Source organism: Oncorhynchus mykiss, chromosome 5, assembly GCF_013265735.2.
Source record: "Oncorhynchus mykiss isolate Arlee chromosome 5, USDA_OmykA_1.1, whole genome shotgun sequence".
NCBI classification, from domain to species: domain Eukaryota; kingdom Metazoa; phylum Chordata; class Actinopteri; order Salmoniformes; family Salmonidae; genus Oncorhynchus; species Oncorhynchus mykiss.
The window spans coordinates 96,814,579-96,831,299 of record NC_048569.1 but is presented as its reverse complement, the minus strand read 5'-3'; the positions used below and the strand labels follow the sequence as shown (position 1 = coordinate 96,831,299).

The 16,721-nt window shown below is 43.2% G+C and overlaps 1 protein-coding gene across 2 annotated transcripts in view; it reads right to left on the bottom strand.

The window, feature by feature from the left end:
• Window positions 1–6,523: 6,523 nt before the first annotated feature.
• The window catches only part of LOC118964702 (ras-related protein Rab-6B), a 146,605-nt gene continuing 136,407 nt past the window's right edge, over window positions 6,524–16,721 (bottom strand). For both annotated transcript variants that reach the window (XM_036978937.1, XM_036978938.1), the window contains exon 8: window positions 6,524–7,073. In XM_036978937.1, coding sequence (XP_036834832.1) covers window positions 7,009–7,073 — 65 coding nt within the window. In that variant the 3' untranslated portion in view covers window positions 6,524–7,008. The remainder of the gene's footprint in view (window positions 7,074–16,721) is intronic.

Sequence of the window (16,721 nt, the reverse complement as noted above, 5' to 3'; positions counted from 1 at the left end):
CTTATATAAACAGATTGTGTGATGAATCCTCCTGTATAATCCACTTATCTGACTCAGAAGAGAAACAATGGTAGCAGTGTACCAGGCCAGTTTACCTACACAAACCAGGAAATATCACCTGTGTTTTGGTGAATCAAAGCAAGAACAACAGGAGGTGGTTTTGATAGTAAGACATCTTTATTTATCGTTTCGGACAGACATGCTAGATCTCTATACAGTGTGAATGGAGAGCCATCTCTGAGTTACCGTAAGTAACCGGGTCCTGACCTATGGTCTGCTCTGAGTTACCGTAACTAACCGGGTCCTGACCTATGGTCTGCTCTGAGTTACCGTAACTAACCGGATCCTGACCTATGGTCTGCTCTGAGCTACCGTAAGTAACCGGGTCCTGACCTATGGTCTGCTCTGAGTTACCGTAAGTAACCGGGTCCTGACCTATGGTCTGCTCTGCCTTACCGTAACTAACCGGGTCCTGACCTATGGTCTGCTCTGCCTTACCGTAACTAACCGGATCCTGACCTATGGTCTGCTCTGAGCTACCGTAAGTAACCGGGTCCTGACCTATGGTCTGCTCTGAGTTACCGTAAGTAACCGGGTCCTGACCTATGGTCTGCTCTGCCTTACCGTAACTAACCGGGTCCTGACCTATGGTCTGCTCTGCCTTACCCGGGTCCTGACCTATGGTCTGCTCTGAGTTACCGTAACTAACCGGGTCCTGACCTATGGTCTGCTCTGCCTTACCGTAACTAACCGGGTCCTGACCTATGGTCTGCTCTGCCTTACCGTAACTAACCGGGTCTTGACCTATGGTCTGCTCTGAGTTACCGTAACTAACTGGGTCCTGACCTATGGTCTGCTCTGAGTTACCGTAACTAACCGGGTCCTGACCTATGGTCTGCTCTGAGTTACCATAACTAACTGGGTCCTGACCTATGGTCTGCTCTGCCTTACCGTAACTAACCGGGTCCTGACCTATGGTCTGCTCTGCCTTACCGTAACTAACCGGGTCCTGACCTATGGTCTGCTCTGAGTTACCGTAACTAACCGGGTCCTGACCTATGGTCTGCTCTGAGTTACCGTAACTAACTGGGTCCTGACCTATGGTCTGCAACAGTAAACCATTGTTCAATCAACAGTAAACCATTGTTCAATCAACAGTAAACCATTGTTCAATCAACAGTAAACAATTGTTCAATCAACAGTAAACCATTGTTCAATCAACAGTAAACCATTGTTCAATCAACAGTAAACCATTGTTCAATCAACAGTAAACCAGTGTTCAATCAATCAACAGTAAACCAGTGTTCAATCAATCAACAGTAAACCAGTGTTCAATCAACAGTAAACCATTGTTCAATCAACAGTAAACCATTGTTCAATCAACAGTAAACCATTGTTCAATCAACAGTAAACCATTGTTCAATCAACAGTAAACCATTGTTCAATCAATCAACAGTAAACCAGTGTTCAATCAATCAACAGTAAACCAGTGTTCAATCAATCAACAGTAAACCAGTGTTCAATCAATCAACAGTAAACCAGTGTTCAATCAATCAACAGTAAACCAGTGTTCAATCAACAGTAAACCAGTGTTCAATCAATCAACAGTAAACCAGTGTTCAATCAATCAACAGTAAACCAGTGTTCAATCAATCAACAGTAAACCAGTGTTCAATCAATCAACAGTAAACCAGTGTACCATCTCAGGATCTTGACACTGTCTAGTCCTAATATAATGGATAGGAGGGTGCTGTACCCAGGTCAGGGAGGGGGCAAACACACTGTCTAGTCCTAATATAATGGATAGGAGGGTGCTGTACCCAGGTCAGGGAGGGGGCAAACACACTGTCTAGTCCTAATATAGTGGATAGGAGGGTGGTGTACCCAGGTCAGGGAAGGGGCAAACACACTGTCTAGTCCTAACATAGTGGATAGGAGGGTGCTGTACCCAGGTCAGGGAAGGGGCAAACACACTGTCTAGTCCTAACATAGTGGATAGGAGGGTGCTGTACCCAGGTCAGAGGAGAAGAAAATAAATACGAACAAGTGTACATTGTAATTAATCAATTAATGAATCGGTCAATCAATGAATGAATAAATACACCCCCCCCCCCCCCCCCCCCCCCCCCCCCGAAATGCTCCCATCACATATCAGCACGGTCTCCAGTGAGGCAGTACATTGAGAGCAATACATTCCTAGGCACCAGGGCAATAATACATTGAGTGAAACAGTAGGATAAGTAAAGGTTGGACTACGGTGTCTAAATCCCCTCACTGTGTTTGTTTTGGTGCAGGGGTTATGTTTCTGCAGTGGGCATGAATAAGGAGGTGACGGTTCACATTCTTCTATCGGGGGGGGGGGCGCTTTCTTTATTAGGTATCCTAATATATGTCTGAGTTCTCTTGTTCTCTTCACGGTATCACCATTGTAAACGTTAAGTTCTGTGACTCCCCAGGCCTGAAGATTAGTTATTTATTTTAAATGATTCTAGAATAGTCTTGACACCTATTTCATCCCTACTCGGGTGACATTACAAAGGGTTGTGGAAAAATCAATAACTTCCTTGAAGTTCTCACTTTTCTCCCTGGGACTCTCTTCTGACATCAGGGATTCAACGGCGTTTTACTGTACATTTGTAAGCCCACTATGGAGAGCGGTTGCTCCAGCTAATTGAAGGCATGTTCTGATGCTAGCTCACTTGGCTCCAACTTGGACTGGCGTTTGGCTCATTTAGGTGGGTCAGGATTGAATGTTTCACCAGTATTCACAAGGGTAGTGCTTCTCTTTTTTTTTGGGAGACGGGTGAGGAACATATTCACAAATGTTTAACTCTACACTAACCGTCAAGACACAGTACACTCCAAACGTTATGAAGATTATGGTCATTTGTACTCATGTTTACAGTGTTTTTGTAAGACTACAAGACTAGATTTTCCACTAACTGCCAAACACATACATGTTATTTTAAGAAGTGCATTGTCTCACACGAAAAATACATTTCAAAATAAAAGTAGTGTTCTGATCCCTGGTTAACCACAATCCCAGTACACCACGTCGTCCTGGTTCTGAAAACAAGACCAGATTGTTTCGGTAGTAGTAACCTTTTAAACACAGGCGGCATAGAAGTCCATTTTTTTTTATTTTTAATCATCGTTGGGAGTGGACACATCACACATCATATGATTTGAATGACAACGGAGCAGTTGGTGAATCATTTGGAGGAACGTAATGTTTACAATGAAGTGTTTGACCATCATCATGAACCTGCAAGGTCTAACATGTGCAAATTCCTATTTATCTTCTTTGTTTTTTTAAAAATTTGACAGAGATGTGTAACTGTTCCCGCCCATTACCAGATACGAGGGTATCCTGGTCCCAGACAGGCCTCTGTGCTCTTGTCAACTTCATTGCTGTCAATTGGCATGACTATGAGCGACGGGGAGATGGCATGATAGCACAAACAGACTGGCTAGGACAAGGGGTAGTCTTTCAACTATTTTATGATGCTTTAATACAGAACAGAAACAATAGTCATAGACTATCCAAATGAATGGAAATAAATTGTCTAGATGCTCTACAGATGGTCATACAATCAACAGACTGTTGATAAGCAACTGCTTGCTAAGGTTACGGTTAGGGTAGGGGTTAGGTTTACAATAGATGTTAGGGTAGGGGTTAGGGTAGGGGTTAGGTTTACAATAAGGGTTAGGGTAGGGGTTAGGTTTATAATAAGGGTTAGGTTTAGAATAAGGGTTAGGGTAGGGGTTAGGTTTACAATAAGGGTTAGGGTAGGGGTTAGGTTTACAATAAGGGTTAGGTTTACAATAAGGGTTAGGGTAGTGGTTAGGTTTAGAATAAGGGCTAGGATAGGGGTTAGGTTTAGAATAAGGGTCAGGGTAGGGGTTAGGTTTACAATAAGGGTTAGGTTTACAATAAGGGTTAGGGTAGGGGTTAGGTTTACAATAAGGGTTAAGGTTAGGGTTAGTAGATTGTTTCATTGTTAGTGTAGATGGACTATCCAAATTGAAGAATTACCTCACCGTAAAAAGTAGTGCACTATATAGGGAGCACGGTGGTATTCGGGACACACCCCTAATCACGATGACACAGTATGATACAGTGCAGCAGCAACAGGAGCGGCATGGCAGTGAGTACCTGTGAAACAAACACTGCACACGAAAGAGAAACACAAACCAGCTAGTGATGTGGCACTAAGAACATGGGCCTCAGTGAGGACACCGCCTGGCAGCTGCCCTCTACTGTAGTGATAACCAGCTAGAACATGGGCCTCAGTGAGGACACCGCCTGGCAGCTGCCCTCTACAGTAGTGATAACCAGCTAGAACATGGGCCTCAGTGAGGACACCGCCTGGCAGCTGCCCTCTACTGTAGTGATAACCAGCTAGAACATGGGCCTCAGTGAGGACACCGCCTGGCAACTGCCCTCTACCGTAGTGATAACCAGCTAGGACATGGGCCTCAGTGAGGACACCGCCTGGCAACTGCCCTCTACATTAATGATAACCAGCTAGGACATGGGCCTCAGTGAGGACACCGCCTGGCAGCTGCCCTCTACAGTAGTGATAACCAGCTAGGACATGGGCCTCAGTGAGGACATCGCCTGGCAACTGCCCTCTACATTAGTGATAACCAGCTAGGACATGGGCCTCAGTGAGGACACCGCCTGGCAACTGCCCTCTACATTAATGATAACCAGCTAGGACATGGGCCTCAGTGAGGACACCGCCTGGCAGCTGCCCTCTACAGTAGTGATAACCAGCTAGGACATGGGCCTCAGTGAGGACACCGCCTGGCAGCTGCCCTCTACAGTAGTGATAACCAGCTAGGACATGGGCCTCAGTGAGGACACCGCCTGGCAGCTGCCCTCTACCGTAGTGATAACCAGCTAGGACATGGGCCTCAGTGAGGACACTGCTTGGCAGCTGCCCTCTACAGTAGTGATAACCAGCTAGAACATGGGCCTCAGTGAGGACACCGCCTGGCAGCTGCCCTCTACAGTAGTGATAACCAGCTAGGACATGGGCCTCAGTGAGGACACCGCCTGGCAACTGCCCTCTACCGTAGTGATAACCAGCTAGGACATGGGCCTCAGTGAGGACACCGCCTGGCAGCTGCCCTCTACAGTAGTGATAACCAGCTAGAACATGGGCCTCAGTGAGGACACCGCCTGGCAGCTGCCCTCTACAGTAGTGATAACCAGCTAGGACATGGGCCTCAGTGAGGACACCGCCTGGCAACTGCCCTCTACCGTAGTGATAACCAGCTAGGACATGGGCCTCAGTGAGGACACCGCCTGGCAGCTGCCCTCTACAGTAGTGATAACCAGCTAGGACATGGGCCTCAGTGAGGACACCGCCTGGCAGCTGCCCTCTACAGTAGTGATAACAAGCTAGAACATGGGCCTCAGTGAGGACACTGCCTGGCAGCTGCCCTCTACAGTAGTGATAACCAGCTAGAACATGGGCCTCAGGGAGGACACCGCCTGGCAACTGCCCTCTACAGTAGTGATAACCAGCTAGGACATGGGCCTCAGTGAGGACACCGCCTGGCAGCTGCCCTCTGTGGATGGTTGCGATCTACAGTTGCCTAATATAGAAAGCGTACATTTACACACACTAACGAACACACTTTTGACAATGAACAGATGGTCTAAACTCAAGTATACAAATGCAGTTTCACTCACAGCATTTTGTGAAAAACATAAAATAACAAGACATTTCCAAAGAGTGCATTAAGTCACATGATCAAAGATCATTTACATATTCAAATTCGGGTACATCAGTAGAGAGCACAATAGTCCCTAAAAAAACAAAAAACAAAAAGAACACCATGCGTTAGATATACAGCATCCAAATTGGCACCCTATTCCCTATACAGTGCACTACTTTTGACCAGAGCACTAGGGGTTACTACATAGGGAATAGGGTGCCCTCTGTCGAGCCATTGGACTACTTGTTCCATGCTGCTCGTTCCTTCCATCCCAATGACACCCTATGCCATAGGGCTATGGTCTAAAAGTAGTGCACTACATAGGGAATAGGGTGCCATAGGGCTATGGTCTAAAAGTAGTGCACTACATAGGGAATAGGGTGCCATAGGGCTATGGTCTAAAAGTAGTGCACTACATAGGGAATAGGGTGCCATAGGGCTATGGTCTAAAAGTAGTGCACTACATAGGGAATAGGGTGCCATAGGGCTATGGTCTAAAAGTAGTGCACTACATAGGGAATAGGGTGCCATAGGGCTATGGTCTAAAAGTAGTGCACTACATAGGGAATAGGGTGCCATAGGACTATGGTCTAAAAGTAGTGCACTACATAGGGAATAGAGTGCCATAGGGCTATGGTCTAAAAGTAATCCACTACATAGGGAATAGGGTGCCATAGGGCTATGGTCTAAAAGTAGTGCACTACATAGGGAATAGGGTGCCATAGGGCTATGGTCTAAAAGTAGTGCACTACAATAGGGAATAGGGTGCCATAGGGCTATGGTCTAAAAGTAGTGCACTACAATAGGGAATAGGTTGCCATAGGGCTATGGTCTAAAAGTAGTGCACTACATAGGGAATAGGGTGCCATAGGGTCCTGATCTAAAGTAGTGCACTATGTAGGGAATAGGTTGCCATTGGGGATACATACAAGGGGAGAACTTGGTCATCTGCAACTTTTCAAAGCATTTCTTTTAATATACAAAAATATAAAAGAAAAAAAAATAATTACCTACAATTCTACTTTTTCAAAAAAAAAAAATTATAGTTCACATGTTTGAGAGGGCTTCATTTTTTTGTTGTTGATCATTTTGTAAATTTAAGACTTTTTGGCAATTCCTTTTAATAAAGTACACTATTTTACAACTGAAATGTATGTAACGCTAGTTTCCAACTGATGACCAGTATTAAGATCAATTCCAATCTGAAAGCTCTACTGGAGGTGAACCAACACAACAAGCATGTGGTGGAGATGAAGATGCACCAATCAGGCGTTGGGATTAACAGGAGCACCCGCCTTCAGTGGTTGGAGGCTCCTGTGGTTTGTCCAGCTTGATGTCAATCACTGGGGGAAAAGATGGTTAAGGAAGCTCTGGAAACACATTTGTAAACAAGTTAACCAGTAGGACAGACTATAGAGACACAGCTGACCCTTAAACCGACTAGTAAACAAGTTAACCAATAGGACAGACTATAGAGACACAGCTGACCCTTAAACCGACTAGTAAACAAGTTAACCAGTAGGACAGACTATAGAGACACAGCTGACCCTTAAACCGACTAGTAAACAAGTTAACCAATAGGACAGACTAGAGACACAGCTGACCCTTAAACCGACTAGCCAAAATCGGAAACTGACCCTAACCTTAAACAAATATTTAATTCCATAAAGTTAGGTTATCTGAATCCCCATGAGCTTTGGCAGAGGTCCACAAAAAAACACAAAACACACAAATTTAATGTACAATGATATACAAACAATAACAATAAAAAACAACGCAAGAATAAAAACGTGTCTGTGTGTGTGTGTGTCTCTGTGTTACTGTGTGTTACCGTGTGTTACTGTGTGTGTGTGTGTTACAGTGTTACCGTGTGTTAGTGTGTCTGTGTTAGTGTGACTGTGTTACTGTGTGTTACCGTGTGTTACTGTGTGTGTGTGTGTGGCTGTGTGTTACAGTGTTACCGTGTGTTAGTGTGTCTGTGTGTTAGTGTGTCTGTGTGTTAGTGTTACTGTGTGTCTGTGTGTTAGTGTTACTGTGTGTGTGTGTGTGTGTGTGTGTGTTACTGTGTGTGTTACAGTGTGTTAGTGTGTGTGTGTGTGTGTGTTAGTGTGTGTGTTACAGTGTGTTACAGTGTGTGTTACAGTGTGTTACTGTGTGTTAGTGTGTCTGTGTTACTGTGTGTGTTACAGTGTTTTACAGTGAGTGTGTTACAGTGTGTTAGTGTGTGTTACTGTGTGTTACTGTGTGTTACAGTGTGTTACAGTGTGTTACTGTGTGTGTTAGTGTGTTACTGTGTGTTAGTGTGTGTGTGTTAGTGTGTGTGTGTTACTGTGTGTGTTACAGTGTGTTACAGTGTGTTACAGTGTGTGTGTATTACAGTGTGTTACGGTGTGTGTGTGTTAGTGTGTCTGTGTTACTGTGTGTGTTACAGTGTGTTACAGTGTGTGTGTATTACAGTGTGTTACAGTGTGTTACGGTGTGTGTGTGTTAGTGTGTGTGTGTTACTGTGTGTGTTACAGTGTGTTACAGTGTATTACAGTGTGTTACGGTGTGTGTGTGTTAGTGTGTCTGTGTTACTGTGTGTGTTACAGTGTGTTACAGTGTGTGTGTATTACAGTGTGTTACAGTGTGTGTGTGTTAGTGTGTTAGTGTGTCTGTGTGTTAGTGTGTCTGTCTAACATGATTCAGTGTTTAAGTCCCAAATGGAACCCGGTTTTCTTCAGTACACTACTTTCCACCAAAAGTAGTGCACTATATAGGGAATAGGGTGTTAGGGCTCTGGTCTAATGTAGTGCACTATATAGGGAATAGGGTGTTAGGGCTCTGGTCTAAAGTAGTTCACTATATAGGGAATAGGGTGTTAGGACTCTGGTCTAAAGTAGTGCACTATATAGGGAATAGGTTGCCATAGGTCTCTGGTTTAAAGTAGTGCACTATATAGGGAATAGGGTGCCATTTGGGACATAACAAAGGTGTGTCTGAAACGCATGTAGCTTTACTGCCCTCTATTGACATGACATGGTACTGTTCTAACGTGTCTCTGCAGTATGACCTCTATGGCACTAGGTGGTGCTGTTGTTCAAACATCTACTACTACGGCCGTACCATCTCAAGGCTCCAGTGCATAAGGGCGTGAACAGGGCCATCCATGTATGAACCCTCCAACATATTGTCCTCCTGTGGAACACAGAGCTCCTACTACTTTTAATAAGGTTTAGGACTCTATTCAATCTGGATCGCTGAAGCCTTACAGGAAATAGAAATGCGAAGGTCATTTCCTTACGGAGCCTGCAGCGGTTACTGTGAATGCTGAACACGGGAACGTTGCCTTTTTTAAAAACATTTCAAATCACGCTGTAGAGCCCTTTTTTAATTTTAATTTTTTAAGTGAGCTTAAAATCAATGCGGTAAAGATTTGCTTCCATCTTGTTTACAGTGACAGCCATTAGTGGAACGGAGTCAATCACACAGCTTAAAAGAGATTTTTACAGATAGGATCTCTTTCCCGTAGTTTGTATTAGCTACATTCAATACACACAGTAAGCAAACAGCACACAGCATTCTTCAAGAAAAGACTAAAGAATATGGAGAAGAAACTGGACTTCTAAAGCCCATTGGTTGTATTTCATCTCTCCATTAAATGAGCTCACAGCCCCCCCCCCCCCCATGTCTGATATATGACATCATTCTCCCGTCTCTCCGACCTGCGTCCCCAATGGCCTCCTATTCTCTATAGTGGATAGCGCGCTACCTTGTGATAAGGGGTCCGGTAAAGACAATAGGGTTCCATTTCCCCACGGCAGGTTATATACACACCCACATGACACGCTCCTTGGAGGCCATGGCAGGGCGGTTTCCATGGCACCACTGGTGTCTGTGTTCAGCTGTTGTGCCTGTGTGTTCACGTGTTGTGTGTGCATGTGCGTGTCATTTGTGTGTGTGTGTTCACGTGTTGCGTGTGCATGTGCGTGTCGTTTGTGTATGTGTATGTGTTCATGTGTTGTGTGTCTGGTGTGTCATTGAGTCCTGTTAAATGTCATCTGAAGGACGTCCTGCTAACATCACATATGCCTGGACATTGCCAGAGGATCGGCCAATCAGAATCCCCCACCCCTTTGACACATACTACCATTGCAAAGGAGCCCTGTGGCCCCTGGTGACTGCACCAGCAGTCTGGTTTAGGGAAGACTGAGTCCTGCAGGAAGTCTGTTCCAGAGAAGGCCTATCACCTTCAGATGAGGAGGGATGACTAGCCACACAGGAAGTCATGTTAACCATTCTGTTGTGGGCATTCAGATGAGGAGGTAGAAACAGGAAGTCATGTTAACCATTCTGTTGTGGGCATTCAGATGAGGAGGTAGAAACAGGAAGTCATGTTAACCATTCTGTTGTGGGCATTCAGATGAGGAGGTAGAGAACCAGGAAGTCATGTTAACCATTCTGTTGTGGGTAATTAGCCACCTAGCTAACGTTAGCAACAAAAACATTTAAATATTTTTGTCCACGCTAGCGCTACAAACGGATAAATCCGCTAATACATGAGGACTATTAAAGGCCAAAAATATATATTTTTTTAATTCAAATTATTCAGATTTTTTTCAGGGGGTGCTGCAGCACCCTCAGCACCCTACTTCCTGTAGTGAGAAAGTATGACTCTGGAGGGGATAACTTGGTCCCCAGGCTCTATTGATACCCCCTCCATAATCAGGACCATCCAGCCGGTGTCAGGACCAGATCTAACTGCCTATTGAATCTGAATGACTGTGACGACAATCTGTGTTTTAGAAGTTGATTCGCTGCTTTTTGTTCCCATAACTCCGCCCCATTGTTACTGTTGCTAGGAGGTTGAGGGATCGGATCGGACAAGGTGCCGCAAGCTAGCTAGCAGTTAATATGATGTTAGCACACTTAGCCACGTTAGATAGCTAGCTAGCTGGCTATGGTGAGAAGCAACAGTGTCACAGACAGAAGGGGTAACCCAGACATGTCACAGGGGTTATAAAGCTGTAGCATCCTTTTTAGAACCTTTTCTTACCACTAAATATGGCAGTGAGAGGAAGTCCAGTCTCGGGGAGAGGATGGAGCTAGCAAGCTGAAACTGGGCTGTCATTCTGCTCATTTTCTCATCGATGAAACATCTGATCTCAATAAATTTTTTCTGTTCCCAAAACAAAACAATTGTAACGAACACGGTGCACTAAGTTTTATAGAATTGACGCTTTTAAAAAAATTGCATTTTCTTAAAAGTAAATAAATAAAATAATAATTGTGTTGTTTGGAAGGAATGCAAGGTCGAATTGAGTTTGTGCACACGGCTCAGAGAAGACGTTCCTTAACGGAAATGTGCAATTACATGCTACAACAAGTCAGTAGGATCTCGCTAGCTCGTGCTTGGCTTTGCCCACCTCCTTGCTTGTTTTTTACTGTATAAATGAGCTTGATTTGGTTTGTATTTATTAGACTTTCCCATTTTGAATAAAGAAGACCAGCTAGCTAGCCGTGGCAAGCCTAGATAGCTACATTAACAGGAAAAGGAAGACGTCAACAAACACTCCTAGGTAACTGTTGTTGTTTTTTTTGTCTTGAAATTTCACATTTGGAAAGGTGCATTGAAACAATTAGCTGGCTAACTAGATAGCATGGAGATATATTTTCAATCACAGCCAGCTAGTAAGTTATGACTCTCTGAAGTTACTAGAGGAGATCACAGCCATTTAGTAAGTTATGACTCTCTGAAGTTACTAGAGGAGATCACAGCCATTTAGTAAGTTATGAGTCTATCAAATTACTAGAGATCACAGCCATTTAGTAAGTTATGACTCTCTGAAGTTACTAGAGGAGATCACAGCCAGCTAGTAAGTTATGAGTCTGTCAAGTTACTAGAGATCACAGCCAGCTAGTAAGTTATGACTCTCTGAAGTTACTAGAGATCACAGCCAGCTAGTAAGTTATGATGAGATCACTATGGTATGTGGGTAATCAAGGCGTCATCTGATAGCTTGTCTTACATTTATAATAGAACATTTAGCTTTACATTTGTTTTCATTTTGACATTGTGTGTGTGTGTGTGTGTGTGTGTGTGTGTGTGTCCGTCCTTCTAACTGTCTGCTTGCCTGTCTGTTTAGGAGTTTCAGATGTGGATGGAGAAGAGTGGCGGTGGACAAAACAGTGTGTTCACTGAGCACATCCTCATGAAGTTCATCTATTACAGCTGATACACTAGTTATCCCATTGGTATTACCACTGATACACTGTAGTTATCCCATTGGTATTACCACTGATACACTGTAGTTATCCCATTGGTATTACCACTGATACACTGTAGTTATCCCATTGGTATTACCACTGATACACTGTAGTTATCCCATTGGTATTACCACTGATACACTGTAGTTATCCCATTGGTAGACACTGTAGTTATCCCATTGGTAGACACTGTAGTTATCCCATTGGTAGACACTGTAGTTATCCAATTGGTATTACCACTGATACACTGTAGTTATCCCATTGGTAGACACTGTAGTTATCCCATTGGTATTACCCCTGATACACTGTAGTTATCCCATTGGTATTATCCCTGATACACTGTAGTTATCCCATTGGTATTACCCCTGATACACTGTAGTTATCCCATTGGTATACACTGTAGTTATCCCATTGGTAAACACTGTAGTTATCCCATTGGTATTATCCCTGATACACTGTAGTTATCCCATTGGTATACACTGTAGTTATCCCATTGGTATACACTGTAGTTATCCTATTGGTATTACCACTGATACACTGTAGTTATCCCATTGGTATTATCCCTGATACACTGTAGTTATCCCATTGGTATACACTGTAGTTATCCCATTGGTATACACTGTAGTTATCCCATTGGTATACACTGTAGTTATCCTATTGGTATTACCCCTGGTACACTGTAGTTATCCCATTGGTATTATCCCTGATACACTGTAGTTATCCCATTGGTATACACTGTAGTTATCCCATTGGTAAACACTGTAGTTATCCCATTGGTATACACTGTAGTTATCCCATTGGTATTACCCCTGATACACTGTAGTTATCCCATTTGTATACACTGTAGTTATCCCATTGGTATACACTGTAGTTATCCCATTGGTAAACACTGTAGTTATCCCATTGGTATACACTGTAGTTATCCCATTGGTAAACACTGTAGTTATCCCATTGGTATACACTGCAGTTATCCCATTGGTATACACTGTAGTTATCCCATTGGTAAACACTGTAGTTATCCCATTGGTATACACTGTAGTTATCCCATTGGTATACACTGTAGTTATCCCATTGGTATACACTGTAGTTATCCCATTGGTATACACTGTAGTTATCCCATTGGTAAACACTGTAGTTATCCCATTGGTATACACTGTAGTTATCCCATTGGTAAACACTGTAGTTATCCCATTGGTATACACTGTAGTTATCCCATTGGTATACACTGTAGTTATCCCATTGGTATTACCCCTGGTACACTGTAGTTATCCCATTGGTATACACTGTAGTTATCCCATTGGTATTACCCCTGGTACACTGTAGTTATCCCATTGGTATTACCCCTGGTACACTGTAGTTATCCCAATGGTATACACTGTGGTTATCCCATTGGTATTACCACTGATACACTGTAGTTATCCCATTGGTATTACCCCTGATACACTGTAGTTATCCCATTGGTATTACCCCTGGTACACTGTAGTTATCCCAATGGTATACACTGTAGTTATCCCATTGGTATACACTGTAGTTATCCCATTGGTATTACCCCTGATACACTGTAGTTATCCCATTGGTATACACTGTAGTTATCCCATTGGTATTACCCCTGATACACTGTAGTTATCCCATTGGTAGACACTGTAGTTATCCCATTGGTATTACTGCTTGGATAGACAGGAGGGGGAGGGGTTGAAAGCATACAGGTCGATACTGTACTGTATCTAACTCTATGGTTCCAAGTCATTACTTGTCACTGGATTGTGCAACACAGAGACACATCACACACTGTGAACAGACCGTGTGGACCACCTTTCCTCCTCATAGGCAGTACTCAAATCAACTGGACTTACAAGTCATGTTGCGTCCCGATTCATTTCCTTCTCCCAAAAGTGTGCACTTATATACTTTCTTGCATGGATTTAGCACATGGAAACTCCCTCCTACCAATCAGACAGGTGAGGATGCACCAATCAGACAGGTGAGGATGCACCAATCAGACAGGTGAGGATGCACCAATCAGACATGCATGGATTTAGCAAATGGAAACTCCCTCCTTCCAATTCTTACACCAATTCTATGCTTTTCAATTCACGACAAGGAGTTCGCAAGTGCACACTTAGGGAGAAGGGTGTAGAATTGGGATATAACCCGAGTGTGCTCTCTCTCTCTCTCATCACCTACAGTGCCTTGCGAAAGTATTCGGCCCCCTTGAACTTTGCGACCTTTTGCCACATTTCAGGCTTCAAACATAAAGATATAAAACTGTATTTTTTTTGTGAAGAATCAACAACAAGTGGGACACAATCATGAAGTGGAACGACATTTATTGGATATTTCAAACTTTTTTAACAAATCAAAAACTGAAAAATTGGGCGTGCAAAATTATTCAGCCCTTTTACTTTCAGTGCAGCAAACTCTCTCCAGAAGTTCAGTGAGGATCTCTGAATGATCCAATGTTGACCTAAATGACTAATGATGATAAATACAAGCCACCTGTATGTAATCAAGTCTCTGTATAAATGCACCTGCACTGTGATAGTCTCAGAGGTCCGTTAAAAGCGCAGAGAGCATCATGAAGAACAAGGAACACACCAGGCAGGTCCGAGATACTGTTGTGAAGAAGTTTAAAGCTGGATTTGGATACAAAAAGATTTCCCAAGCTTTAAACATCCCAAGGAGCACTGTGCAAGCGATAATATTGAAATGGAAGGAGTATCAGACCACTGCAAATCTACCAAGACCTGGCCGTCCCTCTAAACTTTCAGCTCATACAAGGAGAAGACTGATCAGAGATGCAGCCAAGAGGCCCATGATCACTCTGGATGAACTGCAGAGATCTACAGCTGAGGTGGGAGACTCTGTCCATAGGACAACAATCAGTCGTATATTGCACAAATCTGGCCTTAATGGAAGAGTGGCAAGAAGAAAGCCATTTCTTAAAGATATCCATAAAAAGTGTTATTTAAAGTTTGCCACAAGCCACCTGGGAGACACACCAAACATGTGGAAGAAGGTGCTCTGGTCAGATGAAACCAAAATTGAACTTTTTGGCAACAATGCAAAACGTTATGTTTGGCGTAAAAGCAACACAGCTCATCACCCTGAACACACCATCCCCACTGTCAAACATGGTGGTGGCAGCATCATGGTTTGGGCCTGCTTTTCTTCAGCAGGGACAGGGAAGATGGTTAAAATTGATGGGAAGATGGGATGGAGCCAAATACAGGACCATTCTGGAAGAAAACCTGATGGAGTCTGCAAAAGACCTGAGACTGGGACGGAGATTTGTCTTCTAACAAGACAATGATCCAAAACATAAAGAAAAATCTACAATGGAATGGTTCAAAAATAAACATATCCAGGTGTTAGAATGGCCAAGTCAAAGTCCAGACCTGAATCCAATCGAGAATCTGGGGAAAGAACTGAAAACTGCTGTTCACAAATGCTCTCCATCCAACCTCACTGAGCTCGAGCTGTTTTGCAAGGAGGAATGGGAAAAAAATTCAGTCTCTCGATGTGCAAAACTGATAGAGACATACCCCAAGCGACTTACAGCTGTAATCGCAGCAAAAGGTGGCGCTACAAAGTATTAACTTAAGGGGGCTGAATAATTTTGCACGCCCAATTTTTCAGTTTTTGATTTGTTAAAAAAGTTTGAAATATCCAATAAATGTCGTTCCACTTCATGATTGTGTCCCACTTGTTGTTGATTCTTCACAAAAAAATACAGTTTTAGGCAAGGCACTGTATTGTAGTTCCATCCTCTCCCACTGTTTATATTGTAGTTCCATCCTCTCCCACTGTTTATATTGTAGTTCCATCCTCTCCCACTGTTTATATTGTAGTTCCATCCTCTCCCACTGTTTATATTGTAGTTCCATCCTCTCCCACTGTTTATATTGTAGTTCCATCCTCTCCCACTGTTTATATTGTAGTTCCATCCTCTCCCACTGTTTATATTGCAGTTCCATCCTCTCCCACTGTTTATATTGTAGTTCCATCCTCTCCCACTGTTTATATTGTAGTTCCATCCTCTCCCACTGTTTATATTGTAGTTCCATCCTCTCCCACTGTTTATATTGTAGTTCCATCCTCTCCCACTGTTTATATTGTAGTTCCATCCTCTCCCACTGTTTATATTGTAGTTCCATCCTCTCCCACTGTTTATATTGTAGTTCCATCCTCTCCCACTGTTTATATTGCAGTTCCATCCTCTCCCACTGTTTATATTGTAGTTCCATCCTCTCCCACTGTTTATATTGTAGTTCCATCCTCTCCCACTGTTTATATTGTAGTTCCATCCTCTCCCACTGTTTATATTGTAGTTCTATCCTCTCCCACTGTTTATATTGTAGTTCCATCCTCTCCCACTGTTTATATTGTAGTTCCATCCTCTCCCACTGTTTATATTGTAGTTCCATCCTCTCCCACTGTTTATATTGTAGTTCCATCCTCTCCCACTGTTTATATTGTAGTTCCATCCTCTCCCACTGTTTATACTGTAGTTCCATCTTCTCCCACTGTTTATATTGTAGTTCCATCCTCTCCCACTGTTTATATTGTAGTTCCATCCTCTCCCACTGTTTATACTGTAGTTCCATCCTCTCCCACTGTTTATATTGTAGTTCCATCCTCTCCCACTGTTTATATTGCTGATCAACGATATGGACTCATTTTGCCTGTTGTGATATTTGAAGGTTACAAAAGTGATTTGTTTTGGAAGAAAATAGTTTTCAATAATA